We start from the raw sequence: 20021 nt of genomic DNA on the forward strand, positions 1-20021 counted from the left end.
ACTGACAGATCCCAGCTAACCGTGGACTTGGGGAAACCAGGCCCACCCCTGCTTTTGCTGTTTAAAGAAGAAATAATCATAAACCAGTCACACAAATCATCAGCATTTATTTCCTGGGTCCTAGGTGTCACTTATCTCGGTAGAAAGGGCAAAGAGTTGATCAGACAGTTTTGAGCACAAAACCCTTGCCTAGAAATGGATCTGCAGAGCTCCATGAGGGGACGCAGAGCCGCACAGACGGTCAGTTTAACTTATAATGCCTTCCAAAAAACCCAAACACAGCTCCCGCCCCCTCTGCTGAAAAAAAGTTTAAAGTTTTTAAAAAGTTTAAAAGTGTTTTTTAAAAAAGGGATATGAAGATCTTGACCCAGAAGGTTGGGCTTGGGGGGGCAGTGGGGCAGAGCTGGGCTGGGGTTGCTGCCCAGGCCACCTCTGGAGGTGCGTTCTTGGGGGGGCTGCTCAGGCACCCACTGAATAAATAATGCCCCACAGCTGCGGGGTCCCGGAAGTGTACCTGGGCACAGTGAGGAGGTGGTGGGCGAGGGGAGCCTCAGGGTGCAGGTGGAGGGCCTTCCCGGGGAAGGGGCCGCGGTGGCCTCTGGGGATGCCTTTTCACTCTGGCCTGGCCTGCCTGGGACCGGGGCTCAGAGAAGAGGCTGCCAGGCCAGTGCCAGGGCTCCCAGTCCAGGCAAGGACAGCAGGTCTCTTTTCCATCCTCCATGGGCAAGGTCAGACTCAAGACGAGGTGGTCCCATCACTGCTCTCGGGCTGGCTGCTGGCTGCCTTGTCTGGGGCGCCCGCCTCTGTCTGTCCTTCTGGAGAGGAGAGAAAAGGAACATACACACAAACATAAAGCACAGAAGGCTACTTGGAAGGGCCCAAAGTGGTAATAGTAGAGCCCTGGGGCACAGGACACGAGCTAGATTGGGGTGGCAGTGACCAAAGGGACCTTTAACCTGGCCTCTAACATGTTAATGTTTACAAAGAACTTGCGTGCGGTGCTACTAGTATGATTACGGTCAGTGAGAGGCCAGGAGCACAGATGACGGCTGTAAGCTTTAGCATCCAGTGAAGGGCTGCTGCTGAGCGACGTTTGAGAAGTCTGTGCAGGTTCTCCAAGAGGAAAGGGCAAAGATGAAGCCCCAGCCGGGAGCAGGTGCCCTGGGGAGAAGGAGGGTGTGGCTGGGGCAGAGCCCACGGGCGGTTTCACTCTGCCACGTCCTTACCAGACGGGCCTCACCTTGGCCCACCCATGACCCCCTATCCTGGGGTGGCACCTGTAGCAGAAGCTTGGGCCCAGAGGGTCCTTCTAGACTTCCAGAAGCCTGACAAACTATTCTGCACTTTGGGCAAATTTTCTAGCTCGTGATGTTCTATTTGACCCTGAGCTTCTTGCCCTGGCAAGCAGAACTTTCTCATCAGATTCCCTAGTAATTTCTGCTCTACCCTTTCCTTGCTGTGGGACCTCAGGCAATTTATTTCCTCTCTCTGAGCCTTTGCACACTTGCACCTGTATGTGACGGGAGTGCAAGGCCCACAGGTGGTCATCTGGCACGTGGGAAGGTCTTTGCCCATGGTCACAATTCCTCTCGGCCAGTCCCAGCTCTCTCTTGGCCAGGGGAGAAGGTTGGTTTTGTGTTTGTTTTTTTTTAAAAGAATGAGCACAAGAGTGAGCAGGGCAGGAGAGGAAGAGGGACAGAATCTGAAGCCGGCTCCAGACCCAGTGTGGAGCCTGAGGTGAGGCTGATCTCATGACCTTGAGGTCATGACCTAAGCTGACAGTTAACTGACTGAGCCACCCAGGTGCCCCAGGGAGAAGGTTCTTGAACACTTACTTTACCAACCACTACCCTTGGGACCCGTTTGGGGCCAGTTTCAGGACACACTTGAAATGCTTTGTGGTCACTGTGCTGATGGGGAGTGTACTCCATTCTTCCCATCCTGTCTGTTGTTTCTCATTATTAGGCAAAGTAAGGAAATGTTTGCGCTCTCCACATGCGGAGGGATCAGGAAAGGTAGGATAAGCTAAGGGAGGGTTAACAAGCACCAGCAGGCCCCAGACTTGGCCCCTGTCCTTCAGGATAGGCCAAGGCCTGGCCTCCCCATCCATACGGCCAGGTCTCCATCTCCTGGGCTGTTTTAAGCAATCAGATTCTCAGCCAGGCCTGCTGGGTCCGAATCTCTGTAGGCCCCCTCCGTCAGCGAACCTGGGGGACTGAGCACAGCCGCCAGGCCTGCCTGTGGAAGCCGCTCATGGCAGGGCCCCCTGGAAGGTTCCGTGGCTGGGCCAGCCTACGACTGTAGCATGAGTGCTTCACCTCCTTGCAGGGACCACTGTTCCTTCCTCGGGTCCCCTTTTTAAAGGCCACCCCGGCAGGCTAGTGTCCTAGACCCAGAGGACCCAGACACTCAGGGATTCCAAATTAGAGGAAACAGGTATTTGAAGGGCCAGGGTCCACGGAGTGGCCACCACTGCTGAGGCAGAGGGGGTGGAACAGGTTCCCAGAGTCGAGGAGAAGGCTGCAGAAGCTCAGAGCAAGCCCTGTGGCAGCACAGCCCGTGGCGGGGGCAGGCACGCTGGGCCGTGAGCAGCCCTTGACTAGGCAACCTGTCCCTACTGCCAAGTGCCATGTCCCAGGGCACAAGACAAAGATCCAGGGGGGAGAAGCCCCCAGCCCAGAGGGGTGCTGTGCGAAGTGGGGCTGTGGAGGTGGCCAGGAGGAGAGGGGCCACCTCCTGCTTGAGGGGCAGGTGGTCAGGGTCCGGGTCTCTGAGGAGGGAGGGGAAAGCAGGAAGAACCAGCCTCAGGGAGCAGCGTGTTAAGGTCCGTCGGGGGCCGCTAGAAGCAGATGTGCTTTCCTCTGGCCGGGTCCGTGGCGGCGGGCTGAGCGAGCTGGCAGGAGGTTGGGCCATGGGACAGGGAGGGCGGACAGACCCCCGGAGCAGGGCAGGGTGTGTGGTGTCTTCCTTGCACAGGGTGCCGTTCTGTGTTCACTTGCTGGTGACCCTGAGCAACCCACCCAGCTTCTTGGGCCTGTTGGTCTGTCTAGAACAGGAGCGCGTTGAGTCCATGTCCCCACAGTCTGTTCTGTACTCGGGGTCACTTCTGGCCAATGCACACCAAGGGCTCTAAGCTAGAGACTACAAGGGAGGGCGGTGGGGGGCAGATGGTGGCTCTCCAGGACAGCTCTGTGGGAGACCCATGGAGCCCTAGAGTTGCAGTCAGCTGTGGGAGGTGATGTGACACAGACCTTGCCTTTGAGGAATTATGGGGACAGGGAGGAGAGGGTTCTGCGCAGTGCACGAGGGTGAGGGAAGGCCGCCCAGAGCAAGGCCCCAGGGCTGACCGGTGGACGGAGCAGAGGCGAGCCCATTAGGACAGGAAGGGAAGGGGGGCTGCCCCAGGCACGATGGGGGGTTGGCGGCTGCTATTTCCCCCTCCAACTCACTCCTGCAGCCCGTAGTTTCCAAGCACCTGCTCCCCTGGAGCTCACATTCCAACACATGAAAACTTCACTGTCAGGGCGGGCCCCTCTGAGCACCTGGTAGGAATTCAGCCATAGGACTGGGTGGGAAGGTTCTAGCAGAGGAGACCATGACCCAGGAGGCTCTGAACAGGACAGGCTTGTGCCTTGACAGAAAGAGATCCATGGTGGGTATGGCTGGAGGACAGAAGGTGAGGACAAAGGGGCCCCCGCTGAGATCCAAGAGGGAGGGCAGGGCCTGGTCACACAGTAGGGTGCTTCACGGTCAGTGTGACAGGGGCCTTGCCGCAGAGACATGATGGAACGGGACAGTTTGAGTCCTGCTGGCCACAGGCTGGCTGCTGGGGACGCAGGGAAGTAGATGGCCCTGCGACGTGTCTGGGAAGAGAATGGATAGGACCTGTGGATGGAGAGGGCGGTGAGGAAAAGGGAGGAGGCTGGACGCCTGGCCGAGAGTCCTAGGGCCTGAGACACTAGGGCCCTCCAGCCTAGAAACTGGTTGGCCCCTTGGCCACGGACCATGAGACTGGGGCCTGACTTAACGTGGGCAGTCGAGGACTTGGCGGGCGGCCCCGGAGCCCAGAAGAATGAAGACCCATGCGTTCTGACCTGCCCCCTCGAGTGTCAGCTCGCCCATGTCTCCAGCCAGCTTCCTCACGCTCACGGCCTCAGAGTCCCCCTGGATGTCAGGGACTGCGTTCCGACGACCTGTCCGGTCACAGGAAATGAAGTCCGAGTAGGAGGACTCAACCTCCATCATGCCTGTCGCATCGCTCCTCAGACCTGTGGGGACAGGGGCAGGAGGACCCGTGAGGCCAGGTGCAGCCCACAGGGAAGACTCCGCTCTGGGCCCAGCACAGACATCTTTTGACAAAATGACAGTTTTTGCCTCAATCACTGAAGACAGAACAGCCAAGAAAAATACGAAGAACAAAATAAATCACCCATCATTTCACACCCAGGAAACCACTGACAACAGTTTAAAGAACAGCCGTTGTCTTTCCTCTAAAGTTACTGATGCACGTCTAGCACTGGTGAGATGTGGCCGTGAACAAGCCCGTCACAGCGTCTGCCCCCATGGAGCCAACCAGCCAGCTGGCGGCCGTAGCGAATTACCTAAGTCGCCCGCGGAACTACGAGGGGGCTCAGGGCTTCCAGGGAGAAGGCAGGGTGCTGGAGTGACTTACCAGGGTCTGACCAAGGCTGGGGATCGGGAAGCAACATTTTAGGTGAGCTCCAAGGAAGAACAGGTGTTATCTAGACGAGTGGAGGGGAAGAGCGCGGGAAGGGTAGGAGGAGATGCGAGACCCAGAAGAGCTCCAGGCTGGAGTGTGCTGGGCGAGGGGCAGGGACGCCCAGGGTGCTGCCGACCTGGCAGAGCCCGGGTCACATCTGCAACTGGCTGCAGGTCCCAAAAGATCAGAGCTGCGTTTTCAAGGAAGACTCTGGCATCTGGGTTGAGCAGGGCCCAGAAGGGGGCAAGTTGTGGGCTCCTGCAGGTGAGGTGTGAGAAGAGGGTCAGCAGAGGAAGGAGGCGGTGGTGCAGATTCTAGATGTGACTTGGAGGTTAGCTCAGCAGGACCTGGTACCTGACTGGTGGGGAAGTGAGCTTTCTGAGCCGACTGAGTGGACATGTGGCTGCCTGAGACGGACAGCAGAGGAGGCATCCTTGGGGCCTGACGGGCGGGGAAGATTAAGAGTTCTATTTGACCACACGGACTTGGAGATGCCTGTGAGCCCTGTGAGGGGAGCTGCTGAGAAGGTACATGGAGGGAGGGGGCTGGAACTCCCTCCATGGGGGAGGGTCTGGGGAAGAAAAACAGGAAATTAGAAGTTACTTCTACAGAGAGAATGAAGAGCTCTGCTGGTAGATAATATAGCCTAGAGACCAAAAAGAGCCACACATATAAAGAGCCATATATATATATGAAAACACTGGAGGAATCGTACTACACATTGTATTTTATAGCCTACTTTGTAGAACTCTAGAACATGTCATGAAGTTTCCCTCTAGATGAGTTTTGTACACATATACTTGGATGTACCACGATTTGAGCAGCCTCCTAGAAATGAATATGGAGGTATTTCCGATTTTCTACCATCACAGACAGCACCAGGTCTTCATGTAAGTCTGTGCCTCGCTCTAGTTCTCAGAGTAACTCTCTAGAAGTAGAATCGCTGCGCTAAAGAGAAGGATGGGGTGATTTTTGAGCCACACCCTCGAGACACATTTCCAAGTTGCCTTCGCGAATTAGCGTAGGGATTATGATGACAAAAAACGAGGGGGGAAAAAACCTTCTTAAATTCTGTACTATGCCCATTTATATTCCCACTTGCAGTATGTAAGGTTGTCTGTCGATCTGCACCCTTGCCAACGGTCAATATTGCTATTACGTAAACAAATGTCCATCTGCTAGGGGGACATGAACATTTAAGAAACTGATTTTCTGAAGGCAGTCAGATGACACCAGGTATACTGACACACCAAGGTTTCTGAGATAAACTGTTAATTGCAAAACAACACCTAGGACAGAAGCTAGTTTCTGTGGAAAAGAGCAGATACAAGGAAAGAAACCTTATCAAGCGTGGTTTTTTTTTTTTTGTAACTAAGGGGAACTTTTATTTCTAAGACTATCTTTGTTCTTTTCAGCCCAAGTTACTGTGTGGCGCTTTTGTACGGTGTTAGGTGACTGACGTTGGCAGAGGTGCCTGGGGTGGGGTGGGGCTCAGTAAGGTGTGTGTGTGTGAGAGAGAGAGAGAGGAGAAAGGTCAGGTTGCCAGCGTGGAGGGCTGGCCTCACACCTCCCCACAACACCTAGCTCAGAAGAGATAACCAAGAATACATCTGGGGCATTCCAAGAATGCCCTGCGCCTCCCTGGGCCTGTTACCCCATCTGCAAAATAAAGGCAGGCTAGAGCCCAAGGCAATCCCCCCAGGCTCCAGCAGAGGGCGTGCTCAGACTACCTTTCCCGGCTGCCTGGAGAGACGTTGCCCTTAGTGCTTTGTCTTCTCAGCAAAAAACAACACAGCAAAAACCAAACTCTCCGAAGTCCCAGAAGGGGTTCCTTCTGCAGGTCACATAAGTTTTACTTCTGCACTCTCCCTCTTGGGAAATGGCTCAGAGCCTCCGAACAGGGAACTGGCCTGCTGCAGTAACAGGAGTTAACAATAACATTTCTGACGATTCGAACGGCAATAATAAAGAGAAAAGTTACGAAATCATTCTACGCTTTCTGGTCCTCATTTAAACTGCCACAAGACTGCTTGCAGTCAGTGAGGCGAGTTTATAACCATGACTCAGGAAGGTCCTGGGTGGACCCCTTGGGCTCTTAGGCCCAGGTGGCCGAGGGCAGGGGACAGACCCCCGGGCAGGCCACACCATTTCCCCAAGCCCTGTCTCTTTAGTTCTTTTCCAGAGTGTTGGTTCCATGAGAACAGGGATTTCACCAGCCAGACCAAAAGGCCTCTTCCGGGCAGCAGAGCCAACACGCTCAGAGCTCAAGACAGTGCCTGGCAAAGACTATGTGATCAATAAATATGTCTCGGGTGCCTGGGTGGCTCAGTAGGTTAAAGCCTCTGCCTTCAGCTCAGGTCATGATCCCAGGGTCCTGGAATGGAGCCCCACATTGGGCTCTCTGCTTGGCGGGGAGCCTGCTTCCCCCCTCTCTCTGCCTGCCTTTCTGCCTACTTGTGATCTGTCAAATACATACATACATACATACATACAAATAAATATTTCTCAAATTTCTGTCTGTCTACCTATCTATCTACCCTCCATCTCTCCCTCTCTGTGCGGCCAATAAAGGGACTTGTTAGGACTGCTGGGAAAGGACTCTGTCCCCCACAGACTGCTGTGATATTCTCGTCTGCTCTCTCTAGGATCTGCCACTGTGGGATGGAGTCACAGGCTTCATCTAAAAGGCCAGCTTCCAGCTGGAATAGACACCCTGGGGCTTTGGCTCCTGCCCTTTCCCTACAGGCTGCCCTGTGCAGGGAGCTGAGCCTCCTGGCTCAGAGAAGGAAGTGTGCCAAGCGCAAAGCTCAAGGAAAACACCAATGCAGCCAACATTCTCCATCCTCACCCTCTTGGGGAAGAGGGATTCCAAAGCGATTTTAGGCTATAGTCAGGGGAGCCCCCCGAGCCACAGCACAAGCACACAATTTCACTTTTCTTCAACATTTGAATTCTTGCTCTCTGCTCTTGAAAGTCAATAGCAACCAGGAAATAAATCCTTAGAGTTGGAAACTGCATCAGAAAATGGTCATTATCAGACTGCTAATGATAGTATAAGCTCGCCAGAGCCTCTCTGGGGAGTGATTTCCTCAGATGCACCAAGAAACCTCAACTTTTTTCATATCCTTGAGCAACTAAGCTCATAATAACGGACTTCTTTTTAAGATTTTATTTATTTGAGAAAGAGGGAGAGAGCGAGAACGCGTAAGAGCACAAGCAGGGGGAGCAGCAGAGGCAGAGGGAAAAGCAGGTTTCCTTCTGAGCAAGGAGCCCAATGCAGGGCTTGATCCCAGGACCCTGGGATTGTGACCTGAGCCAAATGCAGACACTTAACTGACTGAGCCACCCAGGAGTCCCTCATAATAACTGATTCTAAGACAAGAGTCCAAGTTGTGCATGAAATTAATGTATAAAGATATTCATTATGGCATTATTTATAATAGTCCAAAACTAAGACACCGAAATGAGCTTCTATGGAAAACAGAAATATAAACATATTTCACCAATTTATAGCCAAATGAAATATAAGTAGCATTAAAATGTTTGTGAATTTATTTTGAGAGAGAGAGAGAGAGAGAGAGAGAGAAAACACAGGCAGGGGGAGGGGCTTAGGGAGAGGGAGAGAATCGTAAGCAGGCTCCCCGTTGCTGAGTGTGGAGCCAGACTTGGGGTTCAATCCTGAGAGATCATGACCTAAGCCAAAATCAAGAGTCAGATTCTTTGGGTGTCTGGGTGGCTCAGTGGGTTAAGCCTCTGCCTTCCGCTCAGGTCATGATCCCAGGGTCCTGGGATGGAGCCCCACATCGGGCTCTCTGCTCAGCAGGGAGCCTGCTTCCCTTGCCCTCTCTGCCTGCTGCTCTGCCTACTTGTGATCTCAAATAAATAAATAAAATCTTAAAAAAAAAAAAGTCAAGACACTTAACCAACTAGGCCACCCGAGTGCCCCATGTTTGTGAATATTTTTAAAAGACACAGGGAAATGTGCACAATTGTTAAATGAAGAAAAATCTCAATAATATCATCACGTATTTAAGTTATGACTTAAATTTTTTTGTATTCTTCATAGTGAAAACATTCGCCTTATTTTTAAATTATTTCATTTTTGAACATGTGTGCATGTAGTATAAAACTCAAAAAAGGACATGCCCCCCAAAAGAATAAAATCCTTAGAGATAACCAAGGAGGTAAAAGACCTGTACTCTGAAAGTGATAAAATACTGATTAAAAAAACTGAAGATGACACAAACAAATGGAAAGATATTCCATGATCACGGATTGGAAGAATAAATATTGTTAAAATGTCCAGGCTACCAAAGCAATCTATAGATTCTGTGTAATCCCTATCAAAATACCAACAGCATTTTTCACAGAACTGTCAGAAATACTAAAAGTTATATGGAACCAACAAAAGACCCTGAGTAGCCAAAGCAATCTTGAGAAAGCAGAACTAAGTGGGAGTTATCACATTTCAAGACAGATGACAAAGCTGTTGTATCAAACCAGTATGGTACTGGTACAAAAACACACACACAGATCAATGGAACAGAACAGAGAGCCCAGAAATAACCCCCCACTTATATGGTCAACTAATCTATGACAAAGGAGGCAAGAATATAAAATAGGGAAAAGACAACCTCTTAATTAATTGTGCTGGGAAAACTGGGCTACACAATATACCAAAACAAACTCAAAATGGATTATAGACCTAAATGTGTGGCCTAAAACCATGGAACTCCTAGAAGAAACCAGGCAGTAAGCTCTTTGACATTGGCCGTAACTGACATTTTTCTAGGCATGTCTCTTAAGGCAAGTGAAACAAAAATAAAAACTATTGGGACTGTATCAAGATAGAAAGCTTTTGCACAGAGAAAGAAATCATCAACAAAATGAAAAGGTAAGTCTACTGAATGGGAGAAGATATTTACAAATGGTATATCTGATAAGGGATTAACCCCCAAAATACAGCCTTATACAGCCCAACATAAAAACACACACAAATAATCTGATTAAAACAGGGGACCTGATAAGACATTTTTCCAAAAGACATACAGATGGCCATATAGATGAAAGGATGCTCACGTCACTCGGTGTCAGGAAAATACAAATCAAAACCACAATGAAATACCACTTTACACCTGTCAGAATGGCTAGAAGAAAAAAGACAAATAACAAGTAGTGGTGAGGATGTAGGAAAAGGAGCCTTTATACACTGCTGGAGGGAATATAAATTGGTACAGCCACTGTGGAAAACGGTTGTGAGGGGTCCTCAAAAAATCAGAAATAGAATTGCTCCATGACCCAGAAATTCTACTATTGCAGATGTACCTGAAGAAAATGAAAACACTAATTTGAAAAAATATATGCACCTTTATGTTCATTGCAGCATTATTCCTTTTTAAAGATTTATTCATTTGAGAGAGAGAGACAGATCATGAGCAGGGGGAGGGGCAGAGGGAGAGAGAGAAGCAGATTCCCCACTGAGCAGGGAACCCGATGTGGGGCTCCATCCCAGGACCCCGAGATCATGACCTGAGCCGAAGGCAGATGCTTAACCCACTGAGCCCTCCAGGCGCCCCGTTTATTGCAGCATTATTTACAACAGCCAAGTGGAAGTAACCCAAGTGCCCATGCACAGATGAATGGATAAAAATGTGGTATATGTACACCGTGGAATTACTTCATAAAAAAGGAGATCTTGGTATTTAAGACAACATGCATGGACCCACGGTGTATCACACTAAGTGAAATAAGTCAGGGATGAAAAGACAAACACTGTATGATTTCACTCGTATGTAGAATCAGAAAAATGAAACAAGCAAACAAACCAAAAGCAGAAACAGAGGACAAACTGGTTGCACACAATGGGTGAAGGGGAGTGGGAGGTACAGGTTTCCAGTTCCAGAATGAGTAAGTCAAGGGTATTAAAGGGAATATAGTCAGTGATATCATAAGAGCACCGTAGCAAACACGGCATAAGGCATAAACTTGTCAAGTCACTACCTCGTACCAGTGAAACTAATGGAACATTGTATGTCAACTACACTTAGAGTGCGCGAGAGAAGGAATGAACCTCCAGACAGAAACAGAGCTAGAAAGAGCCACTGCTCCTAGTCCAGGGCTTTCGCATGCACTGCGACTACAGGGTCATTCCTGTCGCACTTGCGGCCACTTCTAACGACATCCACAGAGGCAGTCACTTCAGAGAGGGAGAGAGACTGGTAACAATGCAGACAAGGAATTTGCTAGAAAAACTAGTATAGGTGACTTTAAAGGTCCAGAGGCAGAGATCAAAATGAGACAAGCAAAACCTCGTATTATACTGTTAAACAATTATTTCTGCCTCAAACATTTATAATAATTAATGATATACACTTTAAATTCCACATCAAGAAAATAGTAAGACCCAATACACTGTCCTCCAAAATCATGTCTTGTCGTGTGAAGACAAAGGCTTACTGGTTTCAACTTTCACTTAAATGTCTTGAATATAGTTATAACTTCAAATTAAAATTAAGTTCAGATTTCAGGGGCACCTGAGTGGCTCAGTGGATTAAAGCCTCTGCCTTTGGCTCACGTCATGATCCCAGGGTTCTGGGATCGAGCCCTGCATCGGGCTCTCTGCTCAGCAGGGAGCCTGCTTTCTCCTCTCTCTCTGCCTGCTTGTGATCTCTGTCAAATAAATAAATAAAATCTTTAAAAAAATTAAGTTCAGATCTCAGATTGAAAATCAGTACTATGGAGATTTAAAAATGCAAGTAATACACATATGAAAATACTTTGAGAAATATAACATAAAGCTGAAAAATGGAAAGAAACCCCAAACCTCAGAAGGTACAAAAGGAAAAGCACAAGCCGTCAGAGGCCTCCCAGGGCAAGCACTTCCTCTGTCCTTCCAAGTATACTGTATACAATATATAAATATATATTCCTTCCTTTACTCCTTCCTTTTTCTTTCATTTCCAACAGAAACTTTTTTTTTTTAATTTTGCTTTTTTCATTTAAAAATATATCCTGGAAACCATTCCAGATCACCCTGACACCACAGCACTGATTATATGAAAACCCAAGAAACAAACCCCAAATCCTTTACAGCTGAAACTTTTTTCTTTTTTCATTGACTGTACGGTATAGTGTTGTCTCACTACTATAGACTGATTATTCCCTTTTTAAAAAAATTTTTTTTCAGATTTTATTTATTTAATTGTGAGAGAGAGAGAAAGAATGCACAAGCAGGGGGAGTGGCTCTGGATCACACTCAGAAATATCTTCCCCACTCTGAGATTACTAAAGAATTCTCCCTTGTTTATTTCTTACACTTTCATGGCTTCATTCTTCACATTTAAGTCTTTGATTTATCTGGAATTTATTTACTGTAAGGTATGGGCTAGAGATCTACCTTAATCACTTTTTCCGCTTACCTCAAGACCATTTGTGGAATAATCAAACTGAAGGGGATCCCAGAGCTCATGCTGAGAAGTCTCCCATTGAAAGCTGGGGAAACTGAGGCCCAGCAAGAAAAAGTGAGCTGCCCAAAGTTTTTGCATCTAGGGGTGCTAACTCTTGGTCCAGCGCTCTTTCTCCTATACTGCTCTGCCCTGTTGAGAGCCCCAGTGACATCACAAATCTCCAAGGGGAACGTGTAGTGTGGCAGGAGGCACCCAGTGTAAACAGCCCTCCGGTGGTGCTGCTATTCACTGGCTTGGAGACCTCGGCCAACTCCCCTCACCTCTCTGGACTCGCTCCCTCTGCCGCAGTGTGGGGAGAACAAGAACACCCTGGGGATCGGGGGCTGCTGCCAAGACTGAAAGAGATGATGTGTATAGAATCTGATAAGATACCTGGAAACGTAAGAGACACACAATTAATAAGTCGCTAGTGCAGCTTGTTTTCATTGGCTGTCTTATCAGTAAAACTATCTTCTTGACGTTTTCATTTAACTCCTTTATCTTTACGTTTTATGGTACATAGAAGGCCAAAAACTTATACTTCCTTCTTTTTTTCTTTACGGTGCTGAAGGGAATGTAAGTTCTGCACAAGTGGGGAGCCTGGGTATCCCACTACAGCTGAAAGGCCTTGCACACAGTTGAAACTCAATGAATATTTGATGAATGAGTAAATAATAGAAGATGTTCTAGATTCCAGGGCAGAAAGAGCAAAGGGTTGCAGCCCTGCATCAAAACAGTGGCCAAGGGGTGCCTGGGTGGCTCAGTGGGTTAAGTCTCTGCCTTCGGCTCAGGTCATGATCTCAGGGTCCTGGGATCAAGTCCCACATTGGGCTCTCTACTTGGCAGGGGGACAAAGTCTCCTGCTTCCCGCCTGCTGCTCTGCCTACTTGTGATCTCTCTCTGTGTGTCAAATAAATAAAATCTTAAACAAAAAACAAAAACAAAAACAAAAGCAGCCAAAGCTCTGGCTCAGTCTCCATGCTGAAGGGTGATCCCTACACTCTATCCCAGCTTCCCTTTCCCCCATCTGAATATAACAAAGGTCGAAATATGCTCTCTACAGCTCTTCTGGTCCTAACATTTCTTCCTTCCTTCCTCCCTCCCTCCCTCTCATTCATTCATTCATTTCTTCCTTCCTTTCATCCACTCATCCATTCATTCTTTCATTGTTTACTGAGCACCATGCCAGGCACTGGCATGCGGTACGCACTGGAGACTAAAAAGACATTTACAGTCTGATAAGAGAAAAAGGAGCTGAACAGGTAAATGCCTGATCATCACAGATAAATGCTAAGTGCAAAGGAAGACGAGACCAGGTTCTCTGCGTCTGGATGTTTAGTTAAGGGTTGTGTGGTCGGGGAAAGCCTCCTTAAGCAGGCGACTTCGTGTTGACATCTACAGAAAAGCTGGACGGGGGTAGTCCCGGCAGAGTCAACAGCCAGTCTGGGGCTACAGTGATCTGGCATCTCCTATCTCATCTCCAACCCTAGGAAGTGCTCAAGAGTGACATTCCTCTGCTCTTCCTCAACCTCAGGAGATTCTGGGGCTTTCTTGGGGTCTGGTCATCTGTAAGGCATTTGCATGACCAGGATGGAAGGGAAGACCCTTATACGCAGCTTCCCAGACCCAGATCCAGAACCTTGGTAGCCCAAGGTCAGAGGCTCTTGCAGGTGCTGGCTCTGGGCACTGCCAAGCTCCCCACAGGAAGCCACCTTATGCCTTCAGTTTCTAACACTCCCCCCCTCCCCGCCCCAGCTCTGTAATGGAAGAGGTTCCCAGACTCTGCCAAGAGCTACATGGTCTGTTCCAAGACTGCAACTATTAGGCCTCATTGCTCAGGCAGATTCCAGTACAACTCTAAATTGTTTCCAAATTTACCAGAAAGGTCATTTCCTGTTTTTTTTTTTTTTTTCCTTTTCAAAAATTAAATATTTGCAGAGACCGTACAAAAGAAAGCAGATCCTTTTGCAAAGGACACAGGGCACAGAGTGAGACTTGGTCCCGTGGGAGAGGTCTCTTCGGGGGTGGGGAAAACGCTCTTGAAGGTTTCTCTGAGGGGAAAAAAGGGCTGTGGAAATCTGATGGAACTACCAGAGCCTACTGAGCGGGCATTCCTCAGATTTAAAGGGAAGCGGCTTTTCCCTCTGGTGCGCAGCCAGAACCAGAGGGGCACGGAGGCGAGGAGGAAAGGCAGGGCCCCCAACGGCACCTCCCAGAAGCTGAGGAGGGCAGGTAAGGGATTCCAACCATGGGAGGCCGCACCAAGAGGCGGACTGGCACCAAGCACCATCTAGTGCCGTGGGCGCACCCAGAGCCGAGTCGCCAGAGAGCAGTTTCCTGCCTGGGCAATGCCCGCCGCCCCCTCCAACGGCCTCCGGGGCAGGTGGTGGAGACACAGGCTTTGGGAGGCCGCCGAGGAGGAAAGGGCAGGGTGCAGAGTCACCCAAAGTCCTCAGCGACCTTCTGGTTGTCCGTCCTTGCGGACATCCTTTTTCTCACATGTCCCCCACACTCCAGGGCCCTCTCCTAACATCTTGGACCATGTCGCAAGCCCGTCCACACAGGTGCCTCCTCTGTTAGGGACTTTTGTGGTACACGGCCCCTAGGACCGGGTGCAGGACCAGGCGTGGGTCCTCCTCTCTGTTGGTCCCTGGACGTTCTTAACCCTTTCCCGTAATAGTATGTGTTGATGGCTCCCCGTACGGCCCGCAGCCTCCCTCCGGAGCTCTACGATTGCCGACCTGACTGCCTCCTTCACATTTCAAACTTCACACGTCAAGTCGCAAGCCTGCCCCCTCTGGCCTTCCCCAGCTCAGTGAAGGCACCATCTGTCCGGACCGCTTAGATGCTGGATTCCGCCTCGCCCTCCATCATACACGACCCCTCGCCGGCTCCCGTCACCTCCACCTGCGAAGCTCAGCGTGGATCTGTCCTCCACGGTCACCACCTGGTCTCCGTCCTGCCTCACCTGCACCTCGGTGGAGCCTCCTTACTGCATCCCTGCTCTGCGCTTGCCCTTGGCCCAAGGTCTATCTTCTGTACAAGCAGCCGGCGGGGATGTCTGCCTATCAGACCTTGGGTCACCTCCCTGTCTCATTCAGCCTTTGATGCTTTTCCCTTCCACAGCTAGCAAAATCCAAACCCATCCCCCCCAACCTGAAGTCCTGCTCTGATAGAGCCCTGCCTCCCTCTGTCACCTTTATCCTCATTCCCGCGGTCTTTTGGCCCATTTGCTCATTAATCCTCAAACTAACTATGTTCGTCCGACCTCAGGGCCTTCACGAGACTGTTTTATGCCCGGAACGCTCTCTGCTACTCTGCTCCTTACAGAGCCTTGAACCTGGATTCCTGGCCCTGCCTTCTCAAATGCGCCGGCTCTAGGACTCTGGCCGGAGAGGCCTTCAGGGCAGGCAGCCTTCAGCGCCCCCCAGCCCACCACTCCTGCTGGTCAGGGAGGCCTGGCTGAGCCACCTGGAGTCTGTGGTATGGTGGACACCGCGGGCTGAGGAGTCACCAGCTTCTTCTTCTTCAAGATTTTATTTGAGAGAGCAAAGGAGTGAGTGAGTGAGACAGACATGAGCAGAAGGGAAGGGCAGAGAGAAGGGAGAAGCCGACTCCCTGCTGAGCAGGGAGCCTGACCTGGGGCTCCATCCCAGGACCCTGAGTTCATGACCTGAGCCGAAGGCAGACGCTTAACCGACTGAGCCACCCAGGCACCCACCAGCTTCTGCCCCTACAGCTGGGCAACTTGCCTGACCAAAGATGCCTCTTCTGGAAGATGCGGGTATGACAGCTGTCTCGCAAGGTAGCTATGGGGACTAATCAGAGCCAGCCCATACAGAGTCCCTCCTGCGTGCCACACTGTGTGCTAAGCATCTTATAGGCACTACCTCATTTAATTCTAGAACAGCTCTCTAGCATGTGGAAAGCGTTCTTCATCCTGTTCTACAGAAGAGACAGCTGAGGTGCAGACAGGCCGAGTAGCTTCCCCAAAGTCATGTAACCACGGAGCATGGGGTGGGGTCGAGCCTGTGCCATTCGCTTACGAAGCACAGAAATGAATCGGCGTCTGCCTGGCACTAGAAAGCATTTGCTAAACATGGTCCATTCCCTGTTCTCCCCTCTGTCTCCAGCCTTTTCTGGAGGGCATTTCTGAAGGAAGGGCAAGAAAGCAACGGAGTCCCAAGGAGACAGTCCACAGTGCTGCTGAAACACACACCCACGTGTACTTCTCCTGCACTTAAGCAAAGTTCTATTTAGAATTTTCAGCTGGAGGTAAAAACCTTCAGAATCTTTTTGGTGATGTTAGGTCCGTTCTCTGAATTCTGTCCCCAAATTCCATTTTTTGTTATCCCACTTTACGGCAATGGAAAAATAATTACTTGGGGGTACAGAATTTAAAACTCTCACTCCCTCTGCAGCCACATCTCTCCCTGGGATGGGGCAGGGTTAGTCCTGCACGGAGGGCTGGGCACTGAGAGGGGGATACACACTCCTCAGTCCTCGGACACCTGTGCTTCTGCAGCGGTCTCTGCAAAGAGGCAGAAGAGGCCAGCTGGATGACGGCTTGGGGACCGGGCACGTTGGGTCCCCCCTGGGCCTTCTGGTCTTTACACACCATCTCAGCTTGCTGAGGCCTTGGCTAAAGTGGTTCCCAGAGACTGGCAGTCCCCAGCGCACTGTGGAGGGAGGGCAGGAAAGGGAAGCGCGATCATTTCCATGCAGAACAGCCAAAGGGCCAGAGGGTGGCCTGAGCTCCAGCTCTGCTGGGTACCTCTGGGCAAGGTTCTTTCCCCCTCAGACCCTGGGTGGAATGAAGTAGGAAATGCAGTGGGTAAGCTGGGGTCTTTGTGATGGTTTTGAAACAATCTGCAAATGCTTTGACATTGCCTCTATCAAGAGGCGGGATCTAATTTGCATCCTTTGAAAGATGTGGCCTCAGTGCCTGGCTCCTAACTAATGGGATGCAACAGGAGTGCTGCTGTGTGACTCCCAAGGTGGGGTTAGGAGAAGAGACACAGCCTCCACCTGGCTCTCTCTTAGAGCTTTGAGCTGCATGTAAAGAATCTGAAGCTGCCACGCTCTGAGGAGGCCCAAACCAGCCCAGGGAAGTGCCCACATGGAGAGGTCCTGCCAGGGCAGGGAGAGAGGAGCAGCCGGCGGCCCCTGGCTACACTGGCCTCGGGCTGTTCCAGCACCAGCCACCACCCGAAGGCAGGTGCATGAGAGATCCAAGCCCTAAGCGCCCAGCCAAGCTCTTCCCCAACTTCTGATGCACGGAAATCACAACCGATAATAAATTATTGCTGTTATTTCAAACCACTAAGTACTGGGGCTGCAGTGTTGATCAGCAATGGGTAGCCAGCGTGGTCTCCTGCATGCCGCCTCTCCAGGCCTCCAGAAGTCTATAAAATGCATTCCCTAAATCCACTGAGGAGAATGAAAAGGCAAGATATGATCTCTATAGTATTAATTTATCCATCCATTTCGTTCCACAAAATTTTACTCGTCACTCAATCTATATACCAAGGTTGGGACTAGATGCCACGGACTCAAGAACAGTAGGATGTCACTGTGTCCTTGAAGGAAGTTCATGGTCTAGTTGGGAAGATCGACTCATGCCCCAATATTCATGACGAGTGTGGGTGGTGCCTACCAGAATTACCAGGACTGCTAGGAGACCGTTTCAAGCTGTGCCCCTCACCTCCCACAAGGATTCTACTAACACCAGGCAGGGACAAGGGGCGGCAGGGACATGGGGTGGCAGGGACACAGGGCAGCGGGGACACAGGGCAGTGGCCTCTGCTGCTGCCGGGAGGGTGTTGGAGTCCACACAAGTAAGAAGAGAGAAGAGAGTTTAGGGACCACTTCTGTATAGAAATCTTTAAAAGTTTTAAGACTCTTTAAAGAGCTTCGTAGTTAAGAGCTGTAACAAGAAAATGTATACGGCAGAGTCGGGGCTCGGGATGCCAGTCATTTATACCGTCACTAATTTTAAGGAAGTTCCTCCCTCCCTCCCTTTGTATTTAGCACTCGCTGGGCACTGGGGATTCAGCAGTGAACGAAACCGACTCTCGGCCCTCATGAAGCTGAAGGTCTAGTGGAGTGACGCTACTAATAAGCACACAGAATAAATTATTGGGTGGCAAAAGTACTAAGGGGAAACTAAGGCAGGGCGAGAGGCATGGGTCTCTCTATAGAGGGCACAGGGAGCCTCAGAGATGGGACCCTGGCGTGGAGACCCGGAGGGAGAGAGGGAGGGAATGAGGGAGGCGGGCAGGCAGCCAATACCTGGGAAAACCATGCCAGGCCCAGGGAGGAAATGCAAGAGGCGGGCCTTGCCCAGTGTCCAGAAAGACTACCAGGAGGCCTCAGTGCCGGGGTGCAGGGCTGGTGGGGAAGGAAGACCGAAAGTGGCTGGCGCCTTCCGGGGTCCTGGAGGACAAGGGTGCCTCTGGATTTGGCTCTGATTTGGATTTTACCCTCTCATAGGCATTTCCAATTGGGTGCCATAATGCTTCCCTTCCACGCCAGTTTTTGAGCTTTCTCCCTGGTGTGGGGTGAGTGAGGGGACCCCCTCATACAGTGCACCCGGGCATAGACACTGCCTGCCGGAGGACAGTGCCGGCCAGACTTGGATCCTCCTGTCTGAGCTGGAGGAGAAACAAAGTTCTCGGGGCCTCCCTACCGCCTCAAGCCGGGAGTAGAGATAAGAATCCGCAAAACACAACCTAGGTAAGTACTAACTGAACGGCCTCCCGTGGAACCTGGAAGAGCCCACGTGTTTATACGCTGGGGACCCAGCAGCAAAAACAAGAACCCTGCTTTGCCATGACACATGTGCTGACACAGGTGTTCACTGACTGCCTTCCCAACTGGTTCCGAGAGGACGGGTCCCCAGACTTTCGCGTTTGTCACCATAACGCCACCACACGGTGTAGTTCTTGAATGTGGAGGGGGCGCAAGAAATATAGTCACGTGACTGAGTCAGTCCACAAACAAGATAAAAACTCAAGGACATCCACGCTCTCAAGCCAGTGATTGAAATAACCATCTGAGCCCCGGCTCCTGACCAAGTAAGAATAGTAACAGGAAAATTAAGACGGCTGCCATCTCGGGGGTGTATCTACTGTGCCTCGGGACATGGTAACAGCCTCTGCGCTACCTCACAGTAGCCCCGTATAATTAGATGCCTCTGACACAGAGCTGGGAGGTACTGGAGCCTGGATTCCTCCCAGGACCGGCTGGATCTCAGGCCTCAAAGGCGGTGCCTCTCGGGCTTAGGGAGGCAGAGAACGTGGGAGCCCCCCTAGGAGTAGGTGAGGGGAAGTGGCTGATGTGGCAGGAGCAGGCTGCCAAGGAGAGGAAAGGGAGGCTCTCCTCTGTCGTTTACCCTGGTCTCTACCTACTCACCTGACCTGTTCAAGCTCTACCCTACCTCCGAGAATCACAGAACATTCCCGCATTCCGGTCATTTACTCCACGCTTAATAAGTGCATACTCTTTCCAGCAATGGTCCTGAAAGTATTTGAGAGGCACTGCATTAGCTAGCCCTCCCCATGGAGAGACCGTGACTCACAGAGGTGGCATAAGTCACCGAAGGCCCCCACCAGTGACTGAGTGAATCAGGACTTGAATCCACAGTTCTTCGTTGCCCATTCAGTATGCGTCCTTCAGGACGACGCATTCTGGGGATGGCTTTGTCTGGATGTGACGACACTGCACCTGTCTCGTCCCCATCAGAGAACTCCCGGCCCCCCTGGCTGCTCTCAACCCAAATGCCCCCTCCCCAACACCAGCCTGGCTGAAACAAGGCCACAGGCTGTAAAAATGGCACAAGGAGCTTTCAGGGCACC

The 20021-nt window shown here is 50.8% G+C and overlaps 1 protein-coding gene across 4 annotated transcripts in view; it reads right to left on the reverse strand.

The window, feature by feature from the left end:
- Positions 1–87: 87 nt before the first annotated feature.
- The window catches only part of PKIG (cAMP-dependent protein kinase inhibitor gamma), a 100972-nt gene continuing 81038 nt past the window's right edge, over positions 88–20021 (reverse strand). For 3 of the 4 annotated variants that reach the window (XM_059133090.1, XM_059133091.1, XM_059133089.1), the window contains exons 3-4: positions 4095–4268; positions 88–815 (exon numbers count right to left, since the gene is read on the reverse strand). In XM_059133090.1, the coding sequence (XP_058989073.1) occupies positions 736–815; positions 4095–4245 (231 nt within the window). In that variant the 5' untranslated portion in view covers positions 4246–4268 and the 3' untranslated portion in view covers positions 88–735. The remainder of the gene's footprint in view (positions 816–4094; positions 4269–20021) is intronic. The other variant, XM_059133088.1, reaches the window with a different exon arrangement.

This window comes from Mustela lutreola, chromosome 9 (assembly GCF_030435805.1).
Source record: "Mustela lutreola isolate mMusLut2 chromosome 9, mMusLut2.pri, whole genome shotgun sequence".
Lineage (NCBI taxonomy): Eukaryota > Metazoa > Chordata > Mammalia > Carnivora > Mustelidae > Mustela > Mustela lutreola.